Source organism: Puma concolor, chromosome A3, assembly GCF_028749965.1.
Source record: "Puma concolor isolate L17-30 chromosome A3, mPumCon1.1.hap2, whole genome shotgun sequence".
NCBI lineage: Eukaryota > Metazoa > Chordata > Mammalia > Carnivora > Felidae > Puma > Puma concolor.
Genome location: NC_141669.1, coordinates 38,003,723 through 38,025,439, shown reverse-complemented (window position 1 = coordinate 38,025,439; position 21,717 = coordinate 38,003,723). Strand labels below are relative to the sequence as shown.

The 21,717-nt window shown below is 44.6% G+C and overlaps 2 protein-coding genes and 1 pseudogene across 3 annotated transcripts in view; all 3 read right to left on the bottom strand.

Annotated features, from left to right (window-relative positions):
- Positions 1-4,714, bottom strand: part of POLR1B (RNA polymerase I subunit B) — a 29,112-nt gene extending 24,398 nt beyond the window's left edge. The window contains exon 1 of the mRNA XM_025927116.2: positions 4,447-4,714. Coding sequence (XP_025782901.1) covers positions 4,447-4,623 — 177 coding nt within the window. The 5' untranslated portion in view covers positions 4,624-4,714. The remainder of the gene's footprint in view (positions 1-4,446) is intronic.
- On the bottom strand, positions 814-2,740 carry LOC147582378 (NADH dehydrogenase [ubiquinone] 1 beta subcomplex subunit 8, mitochondrial pseudogene; annotated as a pseudogene).
- An 8,592-nt stretch (positions 4,715-13,306) lies between the features above and the next one.
- TTL (tubulin tyrosine ligase) overlaps positions 13,307-21,717 on the bottom strand; it is a 38,519-nt gene continuing 30,108 nt past the window's right edge. The window contains exons 6-7 of one of the 2 annotated variants that reach the window (XM_086700575.1): positions 19,718-19,861; positions 13,307-16,785 (exon numbers count right to left, since the gene is read on the bottom strand). In XM_086700575.1, coding sequence (XP_086556701.1) covers positions 16,671-16,785; positions 19,718-19,861 — 259 coding nt within the window. In that variant the 3' untranslated portion in view covers positions 13,307-16,670. The remainder of the gene's footprint in view (positions 16,786-19,717; positions 19,862-21,717) is intronic. The other variant, XM_086700576.1, reaches the window with a different exon arrangement.

The window sequence follows — 21,717 nt, the reverse complement described above, 5'->3', positions numbered from 1 at the left end:
TGTGAGTGTCTGCAACACGTCACATTTGTAGTAGGCTCTAGGGTACAGTTGTGTTCAGAACAAAACTGTTCTGTGAACCAAGTGCCTGACTTCTCTATTGTACGCGGTACCTGCAACGTGCACAGCAAGACAAATGGGACTGCTCCTAACAGGAGAGGATACGGAAACATCCTCCTGATTTAGGACCGGGCACTCTAATGCCATCATTCTTTACGCTGATATTTGTACATTTCATTCCATGGTGGCCTCATGCTGAAACCAGAGCCTCACAGGTGGTGGCCACGGTGGTTCTTCCCGTTGCACAACAGCTGCTTCTCTGCACCACTCCCTGGGGAAGCTCTCCTGTTCCGAGGAAGGGGCATCGCTGAGCTCTCCTACATATTAACTAGGAACAACCTCCTAGCCTTAGCGTTAGAACAAGAATGCCAGAAATGGAGCCAAGAATATAGAGAAGGTTCTCTACCCCCATGTCAGTTCAACTGACCTTGTCTCCATTTTCAAATGTTATCTAAAGCTGGCATTGTTTTAGGATTTAGTATTTTATTCTAACATAAAATTTTCATGTATTTTTTATTTAAGGATGAAGCATCAATTTTCAAAAGGGAGATCAGAAGATTTTCTTTCTCAAGTCACAGCTACACTATCTATATCACAATACAATCTTGTTATTTGAGATAGTTAAGGTCTATAAAGTTGCCACAAACACTGAATTGTTCTTAGGGGAAAGTTACGTTCCTGTCTCTGATCACACTTTTGTCAACTGATCAATACATAAGCTTGTTTCATGTACATTTCTATTTAAAGACACCTTACTTAATATATATCGTTTATTCATTAACACTGAACTCACAGCCAACAGCACTAACTCATGACTGAACAAAGGTTATTTAACACATATTTCTCTTAAGGGGTACATCACAGCCTTTTTGCACTTAGAACATGAGATAGCACTTCAGCACTATGCTTGAGGGCTATTTTAAAGAGTGAAATCACCAACAAAAAGCACCAGAAGGAGAAAAATTGGACAGATTTAGAAAAGGATACTTGTTTATAGTATGGAACTTGAAACAAGAAATAGAGCATCACCTTCTTGGACCTCAGTTGAAATGGTGCGCACTGGGCAATTCAAAATTTTCACCATTCTGCACATGGTGGTATGTACTGATTTGTGGGCTATGAATAGATTTTAATGAGTAGGCAATTCACAAATACGAATTCCTGAATAATGAGATCGAATGTATTCTGAAAAGATGACTGTGAGATTTATCAATTTAGACTCACAGAATGAAGAAATATATCCCGCCCCCCATATTGGGCAAAACTGTAAATAAACCAAAATATGGCAAAGGCTATCTTTCCCTTGACTTTATAAATGTTAGTCGTTTACTTTACTGTTTTATGTAACAACATTTTCCATACAGTATTCTGGTACTAATACTAAGTTGCAGAATCACTATCTGTGCTGACCACACTTTCTACATGTACTTAATCAAAATAACTTATCACAAGAGGCTGAATACAGAAGCAGAAATGCAAATCCAGCTGTCTTCTAATAAGCCAGACATTCAAAAGACAGGAAAAATATCATTTACCTATTAATTTTTTTGCTCTAGAAAAAAAATTTTTTTAATGTTTATTTTTGAGAGAGAGACAGAGTGCAAGTCGGGGAGGGGCAGAGAGAGACGAAGACACAGAATCCGAAGCAGGCTCCAGGCTCCGAGCTGTCAGCACAGAGCCCAACGCAGGGCTCGAACTCAAGCTGTGAGATCATGACCTGAGCCCAAGTCGGACGCCCAACTGACTGAGCCACAAAGACACCCCTAGAAAAAATTTTTTTAACCATACCACTGTTTTATTAGGGATTTATTCAGGTTAAGTCTCTAGAGATAAGGGAGTCACTTAAGGGGCACAAAGCTGACGAAGCTTCCTCAGATCTCATAACAAACCACCAGCTTAGCAGGCTCTTTGGCTATATCACTGCCTCGTTCCACCTACAAATTATTTTAAGGATACTGTTTTGGCCCCACAGACTAGTAGGTGGGGTAGGTTTCCCCAACCCAAAACATGAACAGCATAAAGGCCATGAAGCCCAAGAAGTGCTTACACATGAGATTCCAGGAAACAGGCGTGGGGGGATGTGCCCGCACGGTTTCTGATATACATGTCAAGGCCCCAGTGCATCGGTTCACCCCAGTTCAACCTCAGGTCTGGGTGGTCCCAGTCAGACCATGGATCCCTCTCCTGTTGCAAGCCATCAGGAAGCTTCCAGTAGTTGCCTTACCCCATGCCATCACCCGGATGTGGTTGGTAGGTAGTCTTCTACCCACATATTATCCTTCTTGGCAACGGCAGCCTGTTCTTCTGGGATCTTGGGATAGTGCCCTGGAGCATGTCCTTGGTAATGTGGGAGGCTCTCTGTGCACCTAATGGCACCAGGGTCCCAGCTGCCCTTTGAGCCATCGGACTACCAGGACCTGTGCCCTGGTCACTGCCATCTTCACCTTCCTCCCACCCAATTTTTTTTTAATGTTAATTTATTTTGAGAGAGAGAGAAAGAGAGAGAGAGCGCGAGCAGGAGAGGAGCAGAGAGAGAGGGAGACTCAGAATCTGAAGCAGGTTCCAGGCTCTGCGCTGTCAGCACAGAGCCGGAAGCGGGGCTCAAACTCACGGACCTCAGATCATGATCTGAGCCGAAGTTGGAGGCTTAACTGAGTCACCCAGGCACCCCTCTCCAAAAATATTTTTATTTTTTATTTTTTTTTAATTTTTTTTTCAACGTTTATTTATTTTTGGGACAGAGAGAAACAGAGCATGAACGGGGGAGGGGCAGAGAGAGAGGGAGACACAGAATCGGAAACAGGCTCCAGGCTCTGAGCCATCAGCCCAGAGCCTGACGCAGGGCCTGAATTCACGGACCGCAAGATCGTGACCTGAGCTGAAGTCGGACGCTTAACCGACTGCGCCACCCAGGCGCCCCATCTCCAAAAATTTTTTTTTTTTAATTTTTTTTTTTTAACATTTATTTATTTTTGAGACAGAGACAGAGCATGAATGGGGGGAGGGCCAGAGAGAGAGGGAGACACAGAATCTGAAGCAGGCTCCAGGCTCTGAGCTGTCAGCACAGAGCCTGATGCAGGGCTTGAACTCACGGACCGTGAGATCGTGACCTGAGCGAAGCCGGACGCTCAACCGACTGAGCCACCCAGGCGCCCCATCTCCAAAAATTTTTTTTTTTTTAATTTTTTTTTTCAACGTTTATTTATTTTTGGGACAGAGAGAGACAGAGCATGAACGGGGGAGGGGCAGAGAGAGAGGGAGACACAGAATCGGAAACAGGCTCCAGGCTCTGAGCCATCAGCCCAGAGCCCGAGGCAGGGCTTGAACTCACGGACCGTGAGATCTTGACCTGGCTGAAGTCGGACGCTTAACCGACTGCGCCACCCAGGCGCCCCTCCAAAAATATTTTTAATAAAAATGTTACTATATCATTGGTTTATCTTTTAAATGAATTCATATTTTAAAATTTTCTCAATTTTAATTTCTAATAGAGTAAATATTGATAAACAAAGCTCTTTAGGACCCCTCAAAATTTTTAAGAGTGGAAGGGGGTCCTGGGACCAAAAAGTTTGACAACTTCCAGTCTATGTATTACTGGCACCCTCAGAGCCCACTGCCTGGGAGACGCTGGCGATGCTAACCAAATGAGACCTTCCCCCACCATCTTCATTTGAACTCTGCTACCGTATCCTTTAGATCGAATCACTTAATGTTGAATAAGTGTCACTACTACTCAGTCTCGCTTTCAGGCCTCATTTATATCTTCCTCAACACCCACCTAATTCAGAGCAGGTGCCCAGTAATTTCTCCCTTTAAAGCTAAGAAGAACACCGTGGAAGGATGACCTCACATGTACAGTCTATGTACAAATAGGTTCAGAACCTTTTCAGGTAAGTTTCGGAGAGGTAAAACTTCAGTGACATGAAAGCATGTGCGGTGTGAATGGCACACCCACCATAGCATAGCGCCTTCCTCACTCTCACGCATGCAGACACTGGCTACAAAACACTAAGGTTCCAACCACAAAGAAATCCAGAAATCACAAATACATCTAGTACTCCCCCAGTCGACTAGACTACAAGTGCCAGGCCCCCCGCCGAGCCTGGCACGATCTGGGAGAACTATTTGGGATTATACTGTGATCTTCCAGCCATCTCTCTGGGAACCCTACCCAAGGCCACTGCCCCACTTACCCCAGCATCTTGGATCTATCCCGCACCCCTCGCCACACAAGCATCCTCCCACCCACCCCCCCACCCCCCCCCCCGTCCAGCCCGCGGGGTCCTTCTCCTGTGCCCGCCTCGAGTTTCGCCTCATCTGGGGCCTCGTCGGAGCAAGTGGCACCGGAGATCGCAGAGCGACTGCAGCCTGGAAGGACGCCGCGCTCACCTGCACCGCGTGGCTGAGGCCCTCGCGCACAGCGTAGTTGAAGGACTCGACATGCGCCCGCGTCAGTTCCTGCAACGCTGGCTTTTGCTGCTCCCGCGGGATCCCATAAGACGGGTCAGTCAAATGCTTTAAGCTGGGCCCCTTGGGCAGGTTCTGCCACCGGCCGGCGGGATCCATACGTCCTCCTGCACACGGGGCGCCAGCGACGGCTCCGCACGCGCCGGGAAGAACGGCAGGCGCCCAGGTGCCCACGGCCTGCTGGGAAATGTAGTTCTTCTGGTTCCGCCGGCCTTGGCCCTTCGATTTTCCTGCGCCGACTTGAAACCTAAACCTTGGAGTGAACGGGCCGGGATAAAGCTGTACGGAGCCAGAATGTGGTCTCTCCACCCATTTCCCCTTCCGCGGGAAGGAAGGCAGAAGCCAGCTTCACGCTACCTCTGAGCCCAATTCAGCGTGTGATCTGTTCAACGTAAATTCGCACTGTTGATTAGGCCCGGAGGAGAGCTGTCATCAGAGATTCATTCCCTTCCTATTCTCCTTGATCGTTTTCTGAGGCTGATGCCTGATGCTGACCTTGGCTTCAGGAAAAAAGCAGATGTTGGGCACCAGACTGCTGTCTCTACCCAACTCTGAAGTCGTGAAGACTCTTCACAGTGAATGGGAAGGAGTGCTCTGCCCTCTCTACCCCCTCTCCACATCTAGATCCGAGGCCTGGGGGGAGGGGGAGGCCGTACATCCAAGGGGAGGTCCAAGGAGACGTCCAGCTTTAAGTTTCTATGAGTGCTATGAATCCCTTACCAGCCCAGAATATGGGGTTATCAAGGAATGCCTGCAGTTGTTTCTCAACTTGTGTGTGTGTGTGTGTGTGTGTGTGTGTGTGTGTGTGTGTGTGTGTCTAACAGTTGAATTCTGTATTGTGACACAATTGACATAAAATACATTCCAAGTGTAAACGTTAAATTTTGACCTATGTGTACAACCCATGAGGCCATTACGATAGAAGATAGGATTCAGTAGGCAGAAAGGGAAAGATTAGGGCCTGAGTTCCCTCAGTGGGGAAAAACACATATTTTGGAACAATGCTGGGAGTGTCTGACCACAGCAACACCCTCAGACATGAGGTTCCTCTTAAGAAAAGTAACAGAGCCTACCTACTACCCCTCAGGTTTCCCTCAGGAATTTGACAAAAGACCTAAGTATGGCCAAAGACCACCCCTCATACAATGTAGAGGAGCCAATCAGGAATGGACAACCCAGCACCTAGAGCTATGAAGCCAATAAGGGTAGAATCTGAGAAGGAACAAGAGGGAAGGGAAAGCACTCAACCAAGTGAGCCATCCAGGCACCCCTCCACCTCTTCATTCTTCAAAGCGGCAGGACAATGAATCCTGGGTATTGTGGTAAAAAATCCTGCAATACCATCACAATTAAGATAATGAATTAATCCACCTCCTAAAAATGTCCTCCTGCCCCTTGGGAATCCATCCCTCCTGTCCAGTTCACCTTTACCTAGGTCAGCTGGTTGTTTTCATTCCTATATCACTTTTAAAAGTTACCATTTAGGGCACCTGCGTGGCTCAGTTGGTTGAGCATTCGACTTTGGCTTACGTCATGATCTTGAAGTTTGTGAGTTCGAGCCCCGCATCTGGCTCTGTGCTGACAGCTCAGAACCTGGAGCCTGCTTTGGATTCTGTGTCTCCTTCTCTCTCTGCCCCTTCCCCGCTCAGGATCTGTCTCTCAAAAATGAATAAACGTTAAAAAAAAGTTTTTTTTTAAGTTACCTTCTGTTTCTATGTTGACACCATTAAACCTACCAAGACGTGTGCAGCTGTAACCTAAGTTCTGTCTTCTCCCCCTTTACTATCTCTGCTCCTTTTTTTTTTCTTGTTTTTTTTTTTTCAACGTTTATTTATTTTTGGGACAGAGAGAGACAGAGCATGAACGGGCAAGGGGCAGAGAGAGAGGGAGACACAGAATCGGAAACAGGCTCCAGGCTCCGAGCCATCAGCCCAGAGCCTGACGCAGGGCTCGAACTCACGGACTGCGAGATCGTGACCTGGCTGAAGTCGGACGCTTAACCGACTGCGCCACCCAGGCGCCCCATTATTTTTTTTTTTTTCTTGTTTTTTTCTCTGCTCCTTTTAAGGAAAACTCTCCTTCATTTCCTCTCCCCTAGTCAAGGACTCCTAGAAGGCCAGAGAAGGAGGAGATTATTGCTGGGGCAACCATTTGCATCAGCATACAAATTTGCTGGAAAAGCTGTTACACAAAACAAAACAACAAAATAACTCACTGATCACTTGTCTCTCTTCAACTACCAAGTCTCTTTAGAATACAAGTTTTAAAAGGGTTGATCATCCTATCTCTCCACTGCTTTCAAGGATTATCCATGTTACAGCACCTTTCAATACTTCATTTCTTTCATGACTAAGAATCCATTGTATGGATGCATTACATTTTTAACACTTAGAATTCAACACTGAAGCTATCTGTTACTGGGCTTTTCTCTACGAAAAGATTTATTATTATTAATTCAATCTACTTGTTAGGTCTGTTCAGATTTTATCTTCTTGAGTCAGGTTCATCAGTTTTGTGTCTTTTTAGAAATGTGTGCATTTCATGTAGGTTATCTATTTGTTGGCATAAAATCATTCATAGATCCTCCTAATCCCTTTTTATCTATGCTTTAGGAATGTCTCCTTTTTGTTCCTTATTTTAGTAACCTGAGTTCATTATTTTTTTTTTTTTCTTGGTCAGTCTAGCTAATGCTTTGTCAATTTTGTTGATCTTTTTGAAGGACCATCTTCAAAGTTTGTGCTTTTGGTCTCATCCATTTTCATTTGTTTTGAAAAGGTCTCATTTGTCTTTCTATTCTCTATATCATTTAATTCTACTCTCATCTTTATTATTGCTTTGTATTTAAACTCTTCTTTTTCTAATTTCTTTCTTTTTCTTTTTCTAATTTCTTAAGGTAGAAATTAGTTTATTGAGAATTCCAAGCAGGTTCCACACCACCAGCTCAAGCCCCACTTGGGGCTCAACCTTACAAACTGTGAGATCATGACCTGAGCCGAAATCAAGAGTTGCACACCTAACCGACTGAGCCACCCAGGTCCCTGAGACATATCTTTTTTTTTTTTTTAATGTTTATTTATTTTTCTTTTTTCTTTTTTTCTTTTTTTAACATTTATTTATTTTTGAGACAGAGAGAGACAGAGCATGAACGGGGGAGGGTCAGAGAGAGGGAGACACAGAATCCGAAACAGGCTCCAGGCTCTGAGCTGTCAGCACAGAGCCCGACGCGGGGCTCGAACTCACGGACCGCGAGATCATGACCTGAGCCGAAGTCGGACGCTTAACCGACTGAGCCACCCAGGTGCCCCAATGTTTATTTATTTTTGATAGAGAGTGGAGTAGGGGCAGAAACAGAAGGGGATAGAGGCTCCAAATTGGGCTCTGTGTTGACAGCAGAGAGCCAGATGTGGAGCTTGAACTCACCAACTGTAAGATTATGACTTGAGCCAAAGTTGGACACTTAACGTACTGAGCCACCCAGGTGCCCTGATTTGAGATATTTTTTTTTAGTTTTATTTTTTTTTAATTTACATCCAAATTAGTTAGCATATAGTGCAACAACGATTTCAGGAGTAGATTCCTTAATGCCCCTTACCCATTTAGATCACCCCTCCTCCCACAACCCCTCCAGTAGCCTTCTGTTTGTTCTCCATGTTTAAGAGTCTCTTATGTTTTGTCCCCCTCCCTGTTTTTATATTATTTTTGCTTCCCTTCCCTATGTTCATCTGTTCTGTGTCTTAAAGTCCTCATATGAGTGAAGTCATATATTTGTCTTTCTCTGACAAATACCCTCTCTAGCATAATACCCTCTAGTTCCATCCATGTAGTTGCAAATGGCAGGATTTCATTCTTTTTTATTGCTAAGTAATACTCCATTGTATATATATACCACCTCTTCTTTATCCATTCATCCATCGATGGACACTTGGGCTCTTTCCATACTTTGGCTATTGTTGATAGTGCTGCTATAAACATTTGGGTGCATGTGCCCCTTCGAAACAGGATACCTGTATCCCTTGGATAAATGCCTAGTAGTACAATTGCTGGGTCATAGGGTAGTTCTATTTTTAATTTTTTGAGTAACGTCCATACTTTTTTCCAGAGTGGCTGCACCAGTTTGCATTCCCACTAGCAATGCAGAAGAGATCCTCTTTTTCTGCATCCCGATTTGAGATATTTTTTAAATATGGTCATTAAAAAATATAAATCCCCCTTTAGGCATGACTTTAGCTGAGTTTCATAAGTATTAGTATGTTGTGTTTCCATTTTCATTTATCTCAAAGTACTTTTTAATTTTCCTTGTTACTTCTTTGATCCATGGTTACTTAGGACTGTTTTTAATTCCCACATATTTGTGATTTTCCCAAATTTCTTTGTTAACGATTTCTAATTTTATTCCATTGTAGTCAGAGAACATATGTATTATTTCAGTAATTTTTATTTTTCTTAAAATTTTTCTTAAAAGCAATATCTACATCCAAAGTGTGACTCAAACCCATTACCCCAAGATCAAGAGTAGCACATTCCACTGACTGAGCCAGACAGGGCCCCTAATTTCAACAATTTTTTAATTTACTGAGGCTTTATGGTATACCATATGGTTTATTCCAGAGAATGTTCCATGTGCACTTGAGAAGAATGTGTATTTTACTTTGTTGGGTGGAATTATCATCTATAGATATTTCTTAGATCTAGTTGGTTTACAGTGTTTTCTATTTCCTTGGTGATCTTCTGACTTGCTTTTCAGTTACTGAAAATGAGGGGCTGAAAATTCCAACTATTGTTGGAACTATTCCAGCTATTCCAAATATTGTTGAACTATTTCTCTCTTCAATTCTGCCAGTTTTTGCTTCATGTTTCTTGGGGTTCTGTTGCTAGGTGCATATTTTTATAACTGTTATACCTGCTTGATGGATTGATCTCTTAACCATTATAAATGTCCTTCTTTGCCTGTAGTAACAATTTTTTTTTCTTAAAGTCTATTTTGTCTAATATTACTATGGTCACTCAAGCTCTCTTTGAGCTACTATTTGCATAATTCCCATGCAAAAAACATAGTTCCCATATTTTTACTTTCACTTATTTGTATCTTTGCATCTAAACTGTGTCTCTTGTAGATAATATAAAGTTGGATTATGGTTGATTTGTTATTTATTTTGCAGTCTCTGCTTTTTTGGTCGTAGTATTTAATCCATTTATATTTAATGAAATTACTGAGAAGGTAGGATTTATGTCTGTAATTTTGCTATTTGTTTTCTATATGCTCTATATCTACTTCCCCTATTTCTTCATTATTGCCTTTTTTGTTAAATAGATATTTTCTAGGGTACGTTTTAGGTCCCTTGTCTCTTTTACTGTATATTTAAAGTTATTTTCTCAGTGGTTGATGTGTCTTGGTGTAGATCTCTTTGAGTCTGTCCCACTTAGAGTTTGTTGGACTTCTTGGATGCATTTAAAATTTTTTTTATTTATTTTTTATTTGAGAGAGAGAGAGCACATATATGAATGGGGGAGAGGGGCAGAGGGAGAGGGACAGAGTCTTAAGCAGGCTCCTCAGTCAGCATGGAGCCCAATGTGGGGCTTGATCCCATGACCCTGAGATCATGACCCAAGCCAAAATCAAGAGTTGGACACTTGGGGGGCACCTGGGTGGCTCAGTTGGTTAGTATCCAACTTCAGCTCAGGTCATGATCTCATGGTTCATGAGTTTGAGCCCCATGTCAGGCTCTGTGCTGACAGCTCAGAGCCTGGATCCTATTTCAGATTCTGTGTCTCCCTCTCTCTCTGACCCTCCCCTGCCCACCTTTGTCTCTCTCTCTCTCAAAAATAAACATTTAAAAATTAAAAAAAAAAAGTTAGACACTCGGCTGACTGAGCCACCCAGGCGTTCATTCTTGGGTGCATTTAATGTTTTTCATCAAAGTGGAAAGTTTTGGGCTGCAATTTCTTTCAATATGATTTCTGCCTCTTTCTCTCCTCTCTTCTAGGATTCTTGTTATATATATGTTGGTAAACATATACATATCTGGAGCACTGTTCATTTTTCTTCATTCTTTTCGTTCCTCAGACTGGATGATCTTGATTGATTTCAGATTCACTGATTCTTCCTTTTGCCAGCTCAAACCTGCCTTTGAACACCTCCACTGAATTTTTCATTTGCACTAATGTACTCTTTAATGTCAAAATTCCTACCAGGTTCTATTTAAAAAACAATTTGTAGGGGTGCCTGGGTGGCGCAGTCGGTTGAGCATCCGACTTCAGCCAGGTCACGATCTCGCGGTCCGTGAGTTCAAGCCCCGCGTCAGGCTCTGGGCTGATGGCTCGGAACCTGGAGCCTGTTTCCGATTCTGTGTCTCCCTCTCTCTCTGCCCCTCCCCCGTTCATGCTCTGTCTCTCTCTGTCCCAAAAATAAATTTAAAAAACGTGGAAAAAAATTAAAAAAAAAAACAAAAAACAATTTGTATCTCTTTAATGATATTCTCTCTCTGCTGACACATCATTCTCATCATTCTTTCAGTTCTTTAAACATTTTAGATAGTCTTGTGTATAAGACCAATGCCTGGGCTTCCTCAGGGATGGTTTCTACTGATTGCCTTTTCCTTCCATGGGCCATACTTTCTTATTTCTTTGCATGCCCCATAATTTGGGTTGAATATCGGAAAATTTTAATAATATAATGGGGCAACTTTGGAAGCCAGATACTCTATCCTCTGCAGGGCTTATAGTTGCTGTTTATTCTTTAGAGTTTCCTGAAATAATTCTGTAAAGGCTATATTCTTTGATGTGTGGCCAGTGAAGTCTCTGCTGTTAGCTTAGTGGTTAACTAATGATTGATAGATTTCCTTAAACACTTGGACTAGTAAGTCTCCCAGCCTTTGCCAAGGGTGTGTGTGTGTGTGTGTGTGTGTGTGTGTGTGTGTGTGTATTGGGCATGCCTCCATGCCCAGGAAGGCAGTTTACAGCTCTGCATTAATCCTTCCTGCTTCTGAAGATCCTCCTGGTCATATAAGCTGAGGCAATTTAGGTCTCCCCAGGCATGCACAGAGCCCTATACATGTGTGTGGCCTTCTATAGTCTTCAGAAACTTTTCACAACTTCCAATGGACATCTCATTCCTCACCTTTTCCTTCTAAGTTTTTTGGTTGGCTTGTTGTTCGTTCCAACTCGTGTAGTCTACTCAGGAAATTGAGGTGCTAAATAAACAATTGCTGCTGATTATTTTTAACAAACTCACCCAGGGAAAAGGTTGTTTACACTGGGCACACTTTGAGAAATGTCAAAGACAAGCCCTGAGATAAGGACTTAGATGGAACTGCCAGACAGGTCAAATAATGACAATTCACTGGGAAAGGGGCTTTGGAGGAGCTCCAGCCCCACTCTGTACCCTCCCATGGTTGCTAAACTCCTGGGTTTCACCATGATTGTGGGGCTTTTCATTTCCAAGGCTACCATGGGGCTAGGAAAAGGGGGATGAAAATAGAGCAATTTAAAACATCGCAAAACTTGCTGTTCTTACCAAAGTGCAACCATTTTTCTTTAATAAATATTTCTGGATTGTTGCAAACCTTTGGTTAACTTCCAGACAGTTTCTGCCAGTGTTCCCATTGCTTTCATGGAGAGACAATTTTCAGAGGACAGCAACACTCAATCTGCCTTTGGGGAAGACATCTTTAAAATATCACTGAACCTCTGGGGCTAATGGGATAACCCCATCTTCTTTAAGGAGAAGGGGCAGCTACTGACAGCAAGCAGGACCAGCCTCCAAGAGAAGTCCTCCACAAGCTTTGAACCTGTCCACTCTCAGGATCCTAAATAGTTTCCTGCTCGGGTCCATGTGTACTTGTCCCTGCACCCTGCCTGTGCAATCTACATGGTGTCTAGTGGGTATGTGTTATATAGCATATCAGAAACTTGTTTGGAGTGCTTAACCAGCCAGGGTTTGCATTTATGGAAGGCCCTTTCTCTGTGTCAGAAGTGTGTTTATGGAGTGAAAGCAGCCATCTATGGGAAAGATGTCCAGAGCATTCAGCCTCATCATGCATGAAGTCACAAGTTAACTATAGTTTACATAAATGACACTAACTGCCAGAGGTGTGCAAGACTTACCATACACCTGGTCTTAGTAAAGTCTTAGTAAAGACTTCATGGCCTTCTGGCTGATTGTAGAATCCTTTCAGAAAGCCCCTCTACCTCCTCCCTTCTCACAACCATGGGACTCATCTGGCAATCTGCATCATGATTCAGACAATATACAAGACATGTAAGACATGGACTGGATTTTGGCTGTGGAAATTGTTCCAATGCTTCACCCTAGAGGAGCTCATTACACTTTCAAAAGACAATCTGTTGGCTTATGTATTCAGTAACATGCTGGGGTCAGCAAACAATGGCCACATCTGGCTTGTGTTTGTGTGTACTAAAAAAAAGAAATAAAAATAAAAATAATTTAAAAGTAGGCTCCATGACCAGCATGTAGCCCAATGCAGGGCTTGAACTCATGACCCCGAGATCAAGACCTGAGTTGAGATCAAGAGTCAGACGCTTACCCATCTGAGCCACCCAGATGCCTCTGTTTTAAATTTTTAAAGAGTTGGTTAAAAAAAAAAAGAAGAATATGCAACAAAGAACCTGTTTGGTTTGCAAAGCCTAGAATATTTACTAATCTGACCCTTTCCAAAAAAAGTCTGTCTACCTCTGAGTGACGAAGTCATGGATTCAAATAGCCAGTGCTCTCCTAGGACAGTCAACAACCACAATAAGATGATAGAACCCAAGGGCACAAAAATACTTGAAATATTACTTTACTTTAATGCTCTGGGAATTTTAAACATTCATAAAATCACCTTATTTTCAGAAGTAATTTCCTCTTAGGTACAGATTCTGTGTTCAGGATCAGAGACAAGTGTGTCACTGCATTTTCGCCACAGCCGCCACATGCTGCAGGAAACCTAACTCTGGCACCTTGTCTTCTCTAGTAGAGTCCCCCCCACGCCCACAACAGGGCTGGGTCCACACGTGCTGGACACAACCTTGGCTGTCAATGAAAACACCCTCTGGGAGCTTCACCACTGCTTGCGGATTCCGTGGATCCCATACATTTCCAGCACTGCTAAGTCTGAGATAATGATCCTGAGGCACTAGTTTGAAACATCAAGTCAGCTGGGAAGTATGCCGGCACCTGCTCCACTGTATCCTACAGACACGGAGGCACTTCAATGTTCTGGGTAAAATCGAGTTTAGGATTACGCCAGGAGTTAAGTGTGAGGGAAGGGGCTTTTCTCTCAAGCGTTAATAATCTTAACACATATTTAAAAGATTTATAAATTCCTGTCTGTTTACATTTGTTGTCAGGGCTTCACAAACTGTGTGAGTAAATGAAAGCACGTTTGCGTTTACAAATGCTGGGACAGGAAGCAAAAAGAGAACGTGCTTAGACAGCAGTTGCCTGTATCAGGGCAACACCATGGTCATTCTTAAAGAAATGCCTGTCCTTCCAAAAGGAACTTTAAAAAAAAAAGTCCTAGGCCTTATCTGATTATTCTAAGGTAATAATGCATTTGTCTTTCCTTCTCAAGCAGTGGTTGAAGGCATCTCAGAGCATACTGATGCCTGACGTTTGGATTCGATTGGTCAGAGGTGGGAGAGAGGGGGAGGGTGTAGACACCAACATTTTTTAAAAGCTTCCCCAGTGAGTCCAGCATACCGTCAACACTGAGAACCTTGGTACTACAGGTTCTCGAGTCTTCCTAATTTCACCTGTCCTCACTAAACGCCCTTGAGGTAGTCCCTGGGTCAGGCAACAATTTCTTCCATGAGATAAGAAACTAAGGCACAGTGAGGTTAACGAGTTCATCTCACACTGTGCAGCTAAATGACACCACCAAGACTGGAATCATCTCCAAATAAAGAACACCTCCTCCCCCAGCAACTGGCGAAATGTACTCGGACTGCACATATAAAGACTAACTGAAGAGCGAGGCATAACCATCTGTGCCAAGGATATCATGGAAGGGTATGGAACAGTTCAGAGGCAACCATCCCACTTGATTGAAAATAAATGCATAAAACAGATACTTATTTGAAACCATGTGAGGAATGAAGCAGAACCTTCTTTTCAAAGCCTTACTTCCCTCACGTATATGCTACTGATTTAAATTTCTTAGAAAATCCATCAAGATCCATGAACTTCCAACATCTATTCTTAGCTCTGTCACTGTAAGCGCTGGAAAACTCTCAAATGTCCCTTTAATTTGGGTCGAAAAGATTGCTACAAATCTGCGTTCACATGTGATAGCACTACGGAAACCTCCATGCTTTCCCCAAAACCAGTCCACAGAGACCTCCCAAGGACTCAGACACTTAGACTTTCTAGACACTAACCCAACAGTGCTGGGCCTCCAAGACTGACCTCCACCACTAACTGTTTTATTTTGCTCTGGATGCAAACCTCATTATCTGTTTTCTGGGTAACCACCTGGGCTTTTGTCTTGTAATTCCAAATTCACAGAAAAGCTAAACCAGCTGGGCCCTTCTCCTTCACCCCGACATAATGCCATCACATCCTACACCCACTGCTGCATCTATGAAATATTCCTTTCTTCACTGTAAGCTCCCACATCTCATCATGTTTGAGGAGGCGTTGCTCTCTTTTCTCTTTTTAAAAGTCTCCCTGACTACAGAACTGTTGTCTGGTGACAAGTAGAAAGAATAATGGAGCACATATATACACGCAAGAAGAACACAGCATGTATTAGACAGGGGGCCTGCTGTGGTTCCCAGCACACTCTATGGAGGACCTGTTCAGTCAGCTCACACTGAAGGCAAGTAGCATCTTGTTCTTCCCACTGGTACTGATGCAGCCTCCTGAAAAATCTACAGAATATTTGATCCAGTAAACGGAAACTACACCTAATAGGACACATTTGTTGACCTATAAGATGCTCTGTGGAGCTCTGAAACCATGTCTTTCCCAGGCCAGACATACACTCGTTCGGAGCCTCACCCTGATGTCAAGAGGCAGAAGCAGAGAAAAGAACAAAACCCTGGAACAAAACCTCTTCCAGCTCCTGCAGGAGGTGCTTGGAGAGCAAGACAATGGAGGAAAGCCGCCTGGGTCTGGGGCAGTGCCACCTGGTGGCGGCGGTGGGGTGTATGTGGAATTCTACTCTCCTGCCCCCTAGAGGGGTTAAAACAGCAACAACAATAACAACAACAACAACAACAACAACAACAAAAAGAGAACAAAAGGGAACTTTGCAAAAGTGCATGTAGAGTTCTGGTTAAAACCAAGATAACTGAGAATCATCATATTTCAAAGATCCACCATACCCAACTATTAAGTAAAGCAAGACATCATGTTTTTTTCTCTCTCATGCTTATTTGATGCTTATGTTGTGGCAAACTTGCTGTTTGGTTTCTAAAACATGCACAGAGCAGATCGAGAGCAGCATTTGCCGTTTTGGTGCCCAGCCCACAGCAACCCTGACAGGTGACTGACCAAACACTATCAGGAACGTGGTGAGGAAAACCCCCTTTGCCGCGAGGTGGCGCCTAGCACGGAACCAAGGACTGTTGGTGCATGCTTGTCCAGACTCCCACGGGCAGGGTGCTGTGGAGAGGGATGGGCGGGGAACACATCGGCCACCTCCCGAAAGCTATCACATCCGATCCCTGTCCCAGACAAAAGGGTTGCAGCTGGGCATAGAGCTAAGGCACTAAGGCTGCAGCAGGTGGAAAGACACCAACCAAAGGTCCAACAGTCTCGATCCCCAGGGAGGACAGGCGCTGCTCACAATGCTGCCTTAGGATAAAAATTGGATTTTTTTTTTTTTTTTTTTTAAAGAACGAGAACATAAAATAATCAAGTCCCTGTCTTTTCCCCTTAGAAGAATATTGTACTCTCCCCTCAGAGAAGTTTGCCGCGGTTTTCACATCTCGACAGCAGTGCTGCGAGCGCCACCTGGGAACCCCTGAGCAACCACTCTTCGGGGAAGTCGCCTTTTTTTCTCATGCTCTCTCTTCCATCACGGCTTGGCCGGTTGCCTCTCTTTCTCCAGTTCTGGCTTGCGAATGAGCGATCCTGACCTTTCACCTTCCCCTGGAGCAGGAGCTCATGCTTCTTCTGAGGCAGCTCTGGGCGCCTCCCTGGGTCACAGCTTGATGAACGCGGCCGGCTGGACGTGCTGTGGCTCCACGTCTGGGGGCGGGAAGACACTGGATATGGCTATGTCCACGATGCCCTGGCACAGTTCTGCATAGAGCTTCCTGAAACGGGTTTTTAGAAATATCACTGAAGATGTTCATCAAAATGCACATGAAAAGTCATGATGTTTATCACCAGGACCTGCCCTAGATGTTCCATCTCGTGACCAAATTTATAAAACTGGTTTCCACCATACATACGAATGCTGCACGAGGCATGGCATGAAGATAAAGCACCCCGTTAACAAACATTTCTAGAAGGTCTCAGGTGAACAGACAAACAGCTCCTGCTCTCACCGGCAGGAAAGACGGGCAATTTTCAAGGGCAAGTCTTTCATCTGGCCTGTCTGCAGTGGGTATACTGCCCCCTCTCTGTGTGGCTGAGGAAACTCCAGGAAAGACAGCTAAGGAGTCACCCAGGAGTGACAGCTAAGCCAAGTTCTGGAGAACGAGTGAAGTCAGACAAACAGTGGATGACGGGGGTGGGGGCTGAGTGGCTCAGTCAGTTAAGTGTCTGACTTTGGCTCAGGTCATGATCTTGCGGTTCACAAGCTTGAGGCCCGTGTTGAGCTCTGTGCTGACAGCTCAGAGCCCGGAGCCTGCTTTGGATTCTGTGTCTCTGCCTTTCTCTCTGCCCCTTCCCTGCTCATGTTCTCTCTCTCAAAAATAAGTAAAAACACTTTTAAAAATTTAGAAAAGAGGATGGAGGAGAGGAGAGACAGACCCAAAAAGGCAGAAGGAGGGGGAAAACAGGGAAGGGGAGAGGAGGAGAGAAAGAGAGAACATGTTGGGGGAGGGGGAAAAGAGGGGCAGCGCCCACGGAAGGAGCAGTGTGCACGGAGAGTGGGTTTTACAGGGGCAAGAGCTGAAGAGGAGGTCCCTGTTGGAGGCTCTTGGCAAAAGCGTCCACGGTGACGGAGGATGACCTGTGGGAGAGCGAGGGCAGGGGAGGTGGACGGCAGGGGACTGCCAAGGCTGGAGGCCAAGCTGACAAGCCTCAAGCCAGAATCTGAGGGTAATAGAGAGAAGGAGGCCAGATTTGGGTCAGGATTCCAGCTTAGATTCTGTGCAGAGGGGAGGTGGTCATTCACGGGGACGGGCGAGCCTGGGGCAAGGGGTGCCTCTCGGACAGCCACAGACATCCTTGCAGGACGGTGGGCAGGCCGGTGCAGACACTGGTCTGGAACTTTGGCTGTGATGCAATTTGGTGGTTTTAAAATTATGAAGTTGAATAAGATCACGTTCAGGGAAAGCGTAATAGAGAAGACAAACAGCCAGGGCGATGAGGAACAGGGGGCCAATCTTGCCCACCCCTCCTCAGGCAAACCCTCCCGGTACAGAGTGTGCCTGAAGCCACAACAGAAGAGCGTCTCAGCAAGGTGTGAGCAGCTGCCTCAAACATTGCCGAGAGGCTCAGGGAAGTGCAGACAGAAAGGGGCTGCTGGACTTGGCAACGTGGACTCGGCTGGGGACCTTAGAGCAGTTTCTATGGGATGGAGGGGACAGCATCCAGCCCAGAATGATCCACGGCATGCATGAGGGCAGAGGAAGAGGAGACGGCCTGAGCAGGCGCTGCTTTCTAGAAGTCTGGCTCTGACCCGAGTGGGGAGGAGGAGTCTCTGGAGCAGGACATGGCATTAGGGGAGGGCTCTTTTCTGACAGTTGTGGAAATCTGCTGTACACCCACGTGCTGATGGGAACCACACCCTGAAGGGGGAGAAAGGATGATACTGTGAATGAGGAAGGCCAGGGGACGTAGGACAGGAGTGGGGATAGGGCACAGAGCACGAGGGAGGACAGAACCTTTACTGCAAGGACAGGGGAAAACGGGCAGGCTGAGGTGGATCTGGTGAAGAGAAGATGTGAGCCAGCCTGCTCTCCCCCTCGCTTCAGTCTGCTCACCTCTCCTTCCTCCTTCCGACTCAGTTCCAAACACCACCCCTCAACAGCAGCCCTTTGCTCAATGATATTACCGTTCACATCCTTTACCAAGGATAAAATGTCCCAGCTTGTAATCTGTATTTGTCTGGTCCTCTGTCATGCCCGCAGTCTCTCTAAGGGCAGGGTCTGCATCTCTGCTCATGACTGTGACTCAGGGCCCAGTTCGGGGCCTGGCGAGTTGGGGGGTACTAAGAGTACTGGTTGGCTGAAGGGAGTGCCGAACAAGACGAATCACACCCGCCATGTCGCAGCCACTGAGCGTGTGGCAAAGGCCTGGCTCCTAATGAAAGAGCTACTTGTGTGTTAATACTGCCGCTTGTAGGTTTGGGACTTTCTCCTAAACCTGTGGAGGAAGATCACCTCAACTCCTCCAGGACATGGATGTGGGGAACCACGGAGGGGTTTCGACCTGATGAAAGTGAATCTTTAGAAAAACCAGCAGCATATGAGGATAAGGTCCGTCTGACTTTCCCTTACATCTAAGGCCTCCATCATGCTTTTGAGGGCACATTCTGTTCATCTGTGCAACTCCCATAGCTCCTGGCATGGGGCATGGTTCCACTGGATGCTATGTCCCCCTTCTGAAGACTCTCCCCTCCTCCTCTTGGTGCATGTGACACTCTTCTCTTACATACCATTTCTAGCTCCACTGTGCCTACAATGCCTTCTCAGAACACTTCTTGCCCAGGGAGCCCCTCGATTTCTTGGTCCTCACCGTCCCGGTCCACTCACAGGACCTGCTCCCTGAACCGGTCACACAAGAGGGTCTCCTCTGGCAGTTTTTTAGCTTTGTTGAAACTTTCATAGCAACTACCGCCCACTTGAGCACAGACTACTGCTCAACACACATGGGGGAATTAGGAAGGACTGACTCAGCAAAGCCCCCTGACCCCCGCCAGCCAGGGTCCGGCCAAAGGATACCTTCCCTGACAGCAGTTACATGGTCTACACTTGAACACTTTGGTAATGGGAACTCACTACCTTGCCAAGATAGGCTATTCCTACTGTGGAACCAACTTCCCATTTGTTAAAACGCAGGGGTGTTCAGGCTTACTGGGCACAAGCTGGGGCGCCGTTGACCTCAATGAGCCAGACCTTCAGCTCCTCGTCCACCATGAAGTCAAAGCCAAAGAGCTGGAAGCTCTGGTAAGGGAGGTGCCTGGTGCTGATGGCGGGCTCCACGCTCATGAGGCAGCTTCTGTGGGGCAGAGTGGGAGAGCTCGCTGAGAATGGGTTGGTTGAGGGAGAAGGAACACAGAAGACATACTTGGATGATTTTATATCAAAAGTGCTGATAAAAATCCACTTTGACTTAGTTTTTATTTTATTAAAAATTTTTTTTAAATGTTTTATTTATTTTTGAGAGAGGAAGAGAAAGAGGGTGAGTGAGCAAGCAGGACAGGGACAGAGAGAGAGGGAGACACAGAATCCAAAGCAGGCTCCAGGCTCTGAGCTATCAGCACAGAGCCTGACACAGGGCTCAAACTCACGAGCAGTGAGATCATGACCTGAGACGAAGTCGGACGCTTAACCAAATGAACCGCCCAGGTGCCGTGAGACTTTATTTTTAGGTAATCTCTACACCCAACACCCAGCTCAAACTCACAACCCAGAGATCAAGAGCGGCACACTCCACTGAGACAGTCGGGTGCCCCAATTCTCTCTTTTAAATTTGTTACCAACAGATTATTCAAGACAATACTACTTATCAAGCTATTTGTTAGAAAACTGCAGTCCTGTTCTTACAGGTAGGGGCTGCTTTCCTACCACAGCACTGAGTCACCGTGGCCCGTGGATAGGTGGATTCCTCCAACAGTAGGGCTGCTGCCATATTTGTTTGTAATAAATAAAACACTCCCATGCATTTTTGCCATATGAAAGAAATGGACTACCATTTGGTGAAGGGCAGAATTTGCAGTGAAGCTGGCCTCATTCATTTCTTCCACTAGCTCCAGTTCTAATGCCAAATTATTACTAATTAAAAGATTTAAATATTGAAATAGAAAATAGAATTATTATGAACACCACTACTGTTCAAAAAAATTGGGAAAAAACACAAACACAAAAAAGTTCAAAGTCAATCTCAGAAAATGAGTAAGTACATGAGATCTAAGGTCAGGGGGCTAAAGCCAAAATTTGGAACAAGTTTTTTTTTTAACCTCTCTGGGCCAAGCTTTGATTTCTTTATCCATAAAGGAAGGGGTAAAAATAATACCTAGTCCTAGTGCTGGGATAGTTCAATGAAATAATTTATAAAGAACCTATGAATAATAAATCACTGTTTTCCAGAATAACCATCCCAGACAACCTATGCTATTTCTGTTTTATGAAGACCTTCCCTGATTTTTCCCTCAACTGAATGTTGGGGCAAAATATCTATTCTAGTAATAAAATATGTTATGACAACTCTAAGATTACCAGGAATGGCTTTCCTCCTACACAACTGTATGTTTAGAAGGAAAAATAAAGAAATTGGCTTCCACGTGACTGACTCCATAATGTATCTGTACAGGTAGTTTGTGACTAATGACATTAAAGAACTGGGACCTCTAAAAAAAAAAAAAAAAAAAGGAAAGAAAGAAAGAACGAACGAAAGAAAGAACGAACGAACTGGGACCTCTGTGAACTTGGAGCCGGGGTCTTGCTCCCCTGACTTCCCTCCATCTCGACCCTCTCCAGGTGTCAACTTACTTTTTCTCCCCCTGAAAAGGAAAATATTTCTATGCATATATTTAAACCTTTAAATATAATTTTGGTCAGTTAGCCATTTAACAACCAACTGGAATAAAATTTTCTTCTCTCATTCATTTTTAACCTACACTGGTAAGGCACCTATCACATTTTTTTCTGTATCTTTATCTCTACTATGAAAGAATACCCTTAACTTTTTTTCAAACATTTTTACACATGACATTTTGTTTTATTTTTATTTTATTTTTTTCTTTCAGTTTATTTATTTATTTTTTTTTTTAATTTTTTTTTTTAACATTTATTTATTTTTGAGACAGGGAGAGACAGCATGAATGGGGGAGGGTCAGAGAGAGAGGGAGACAC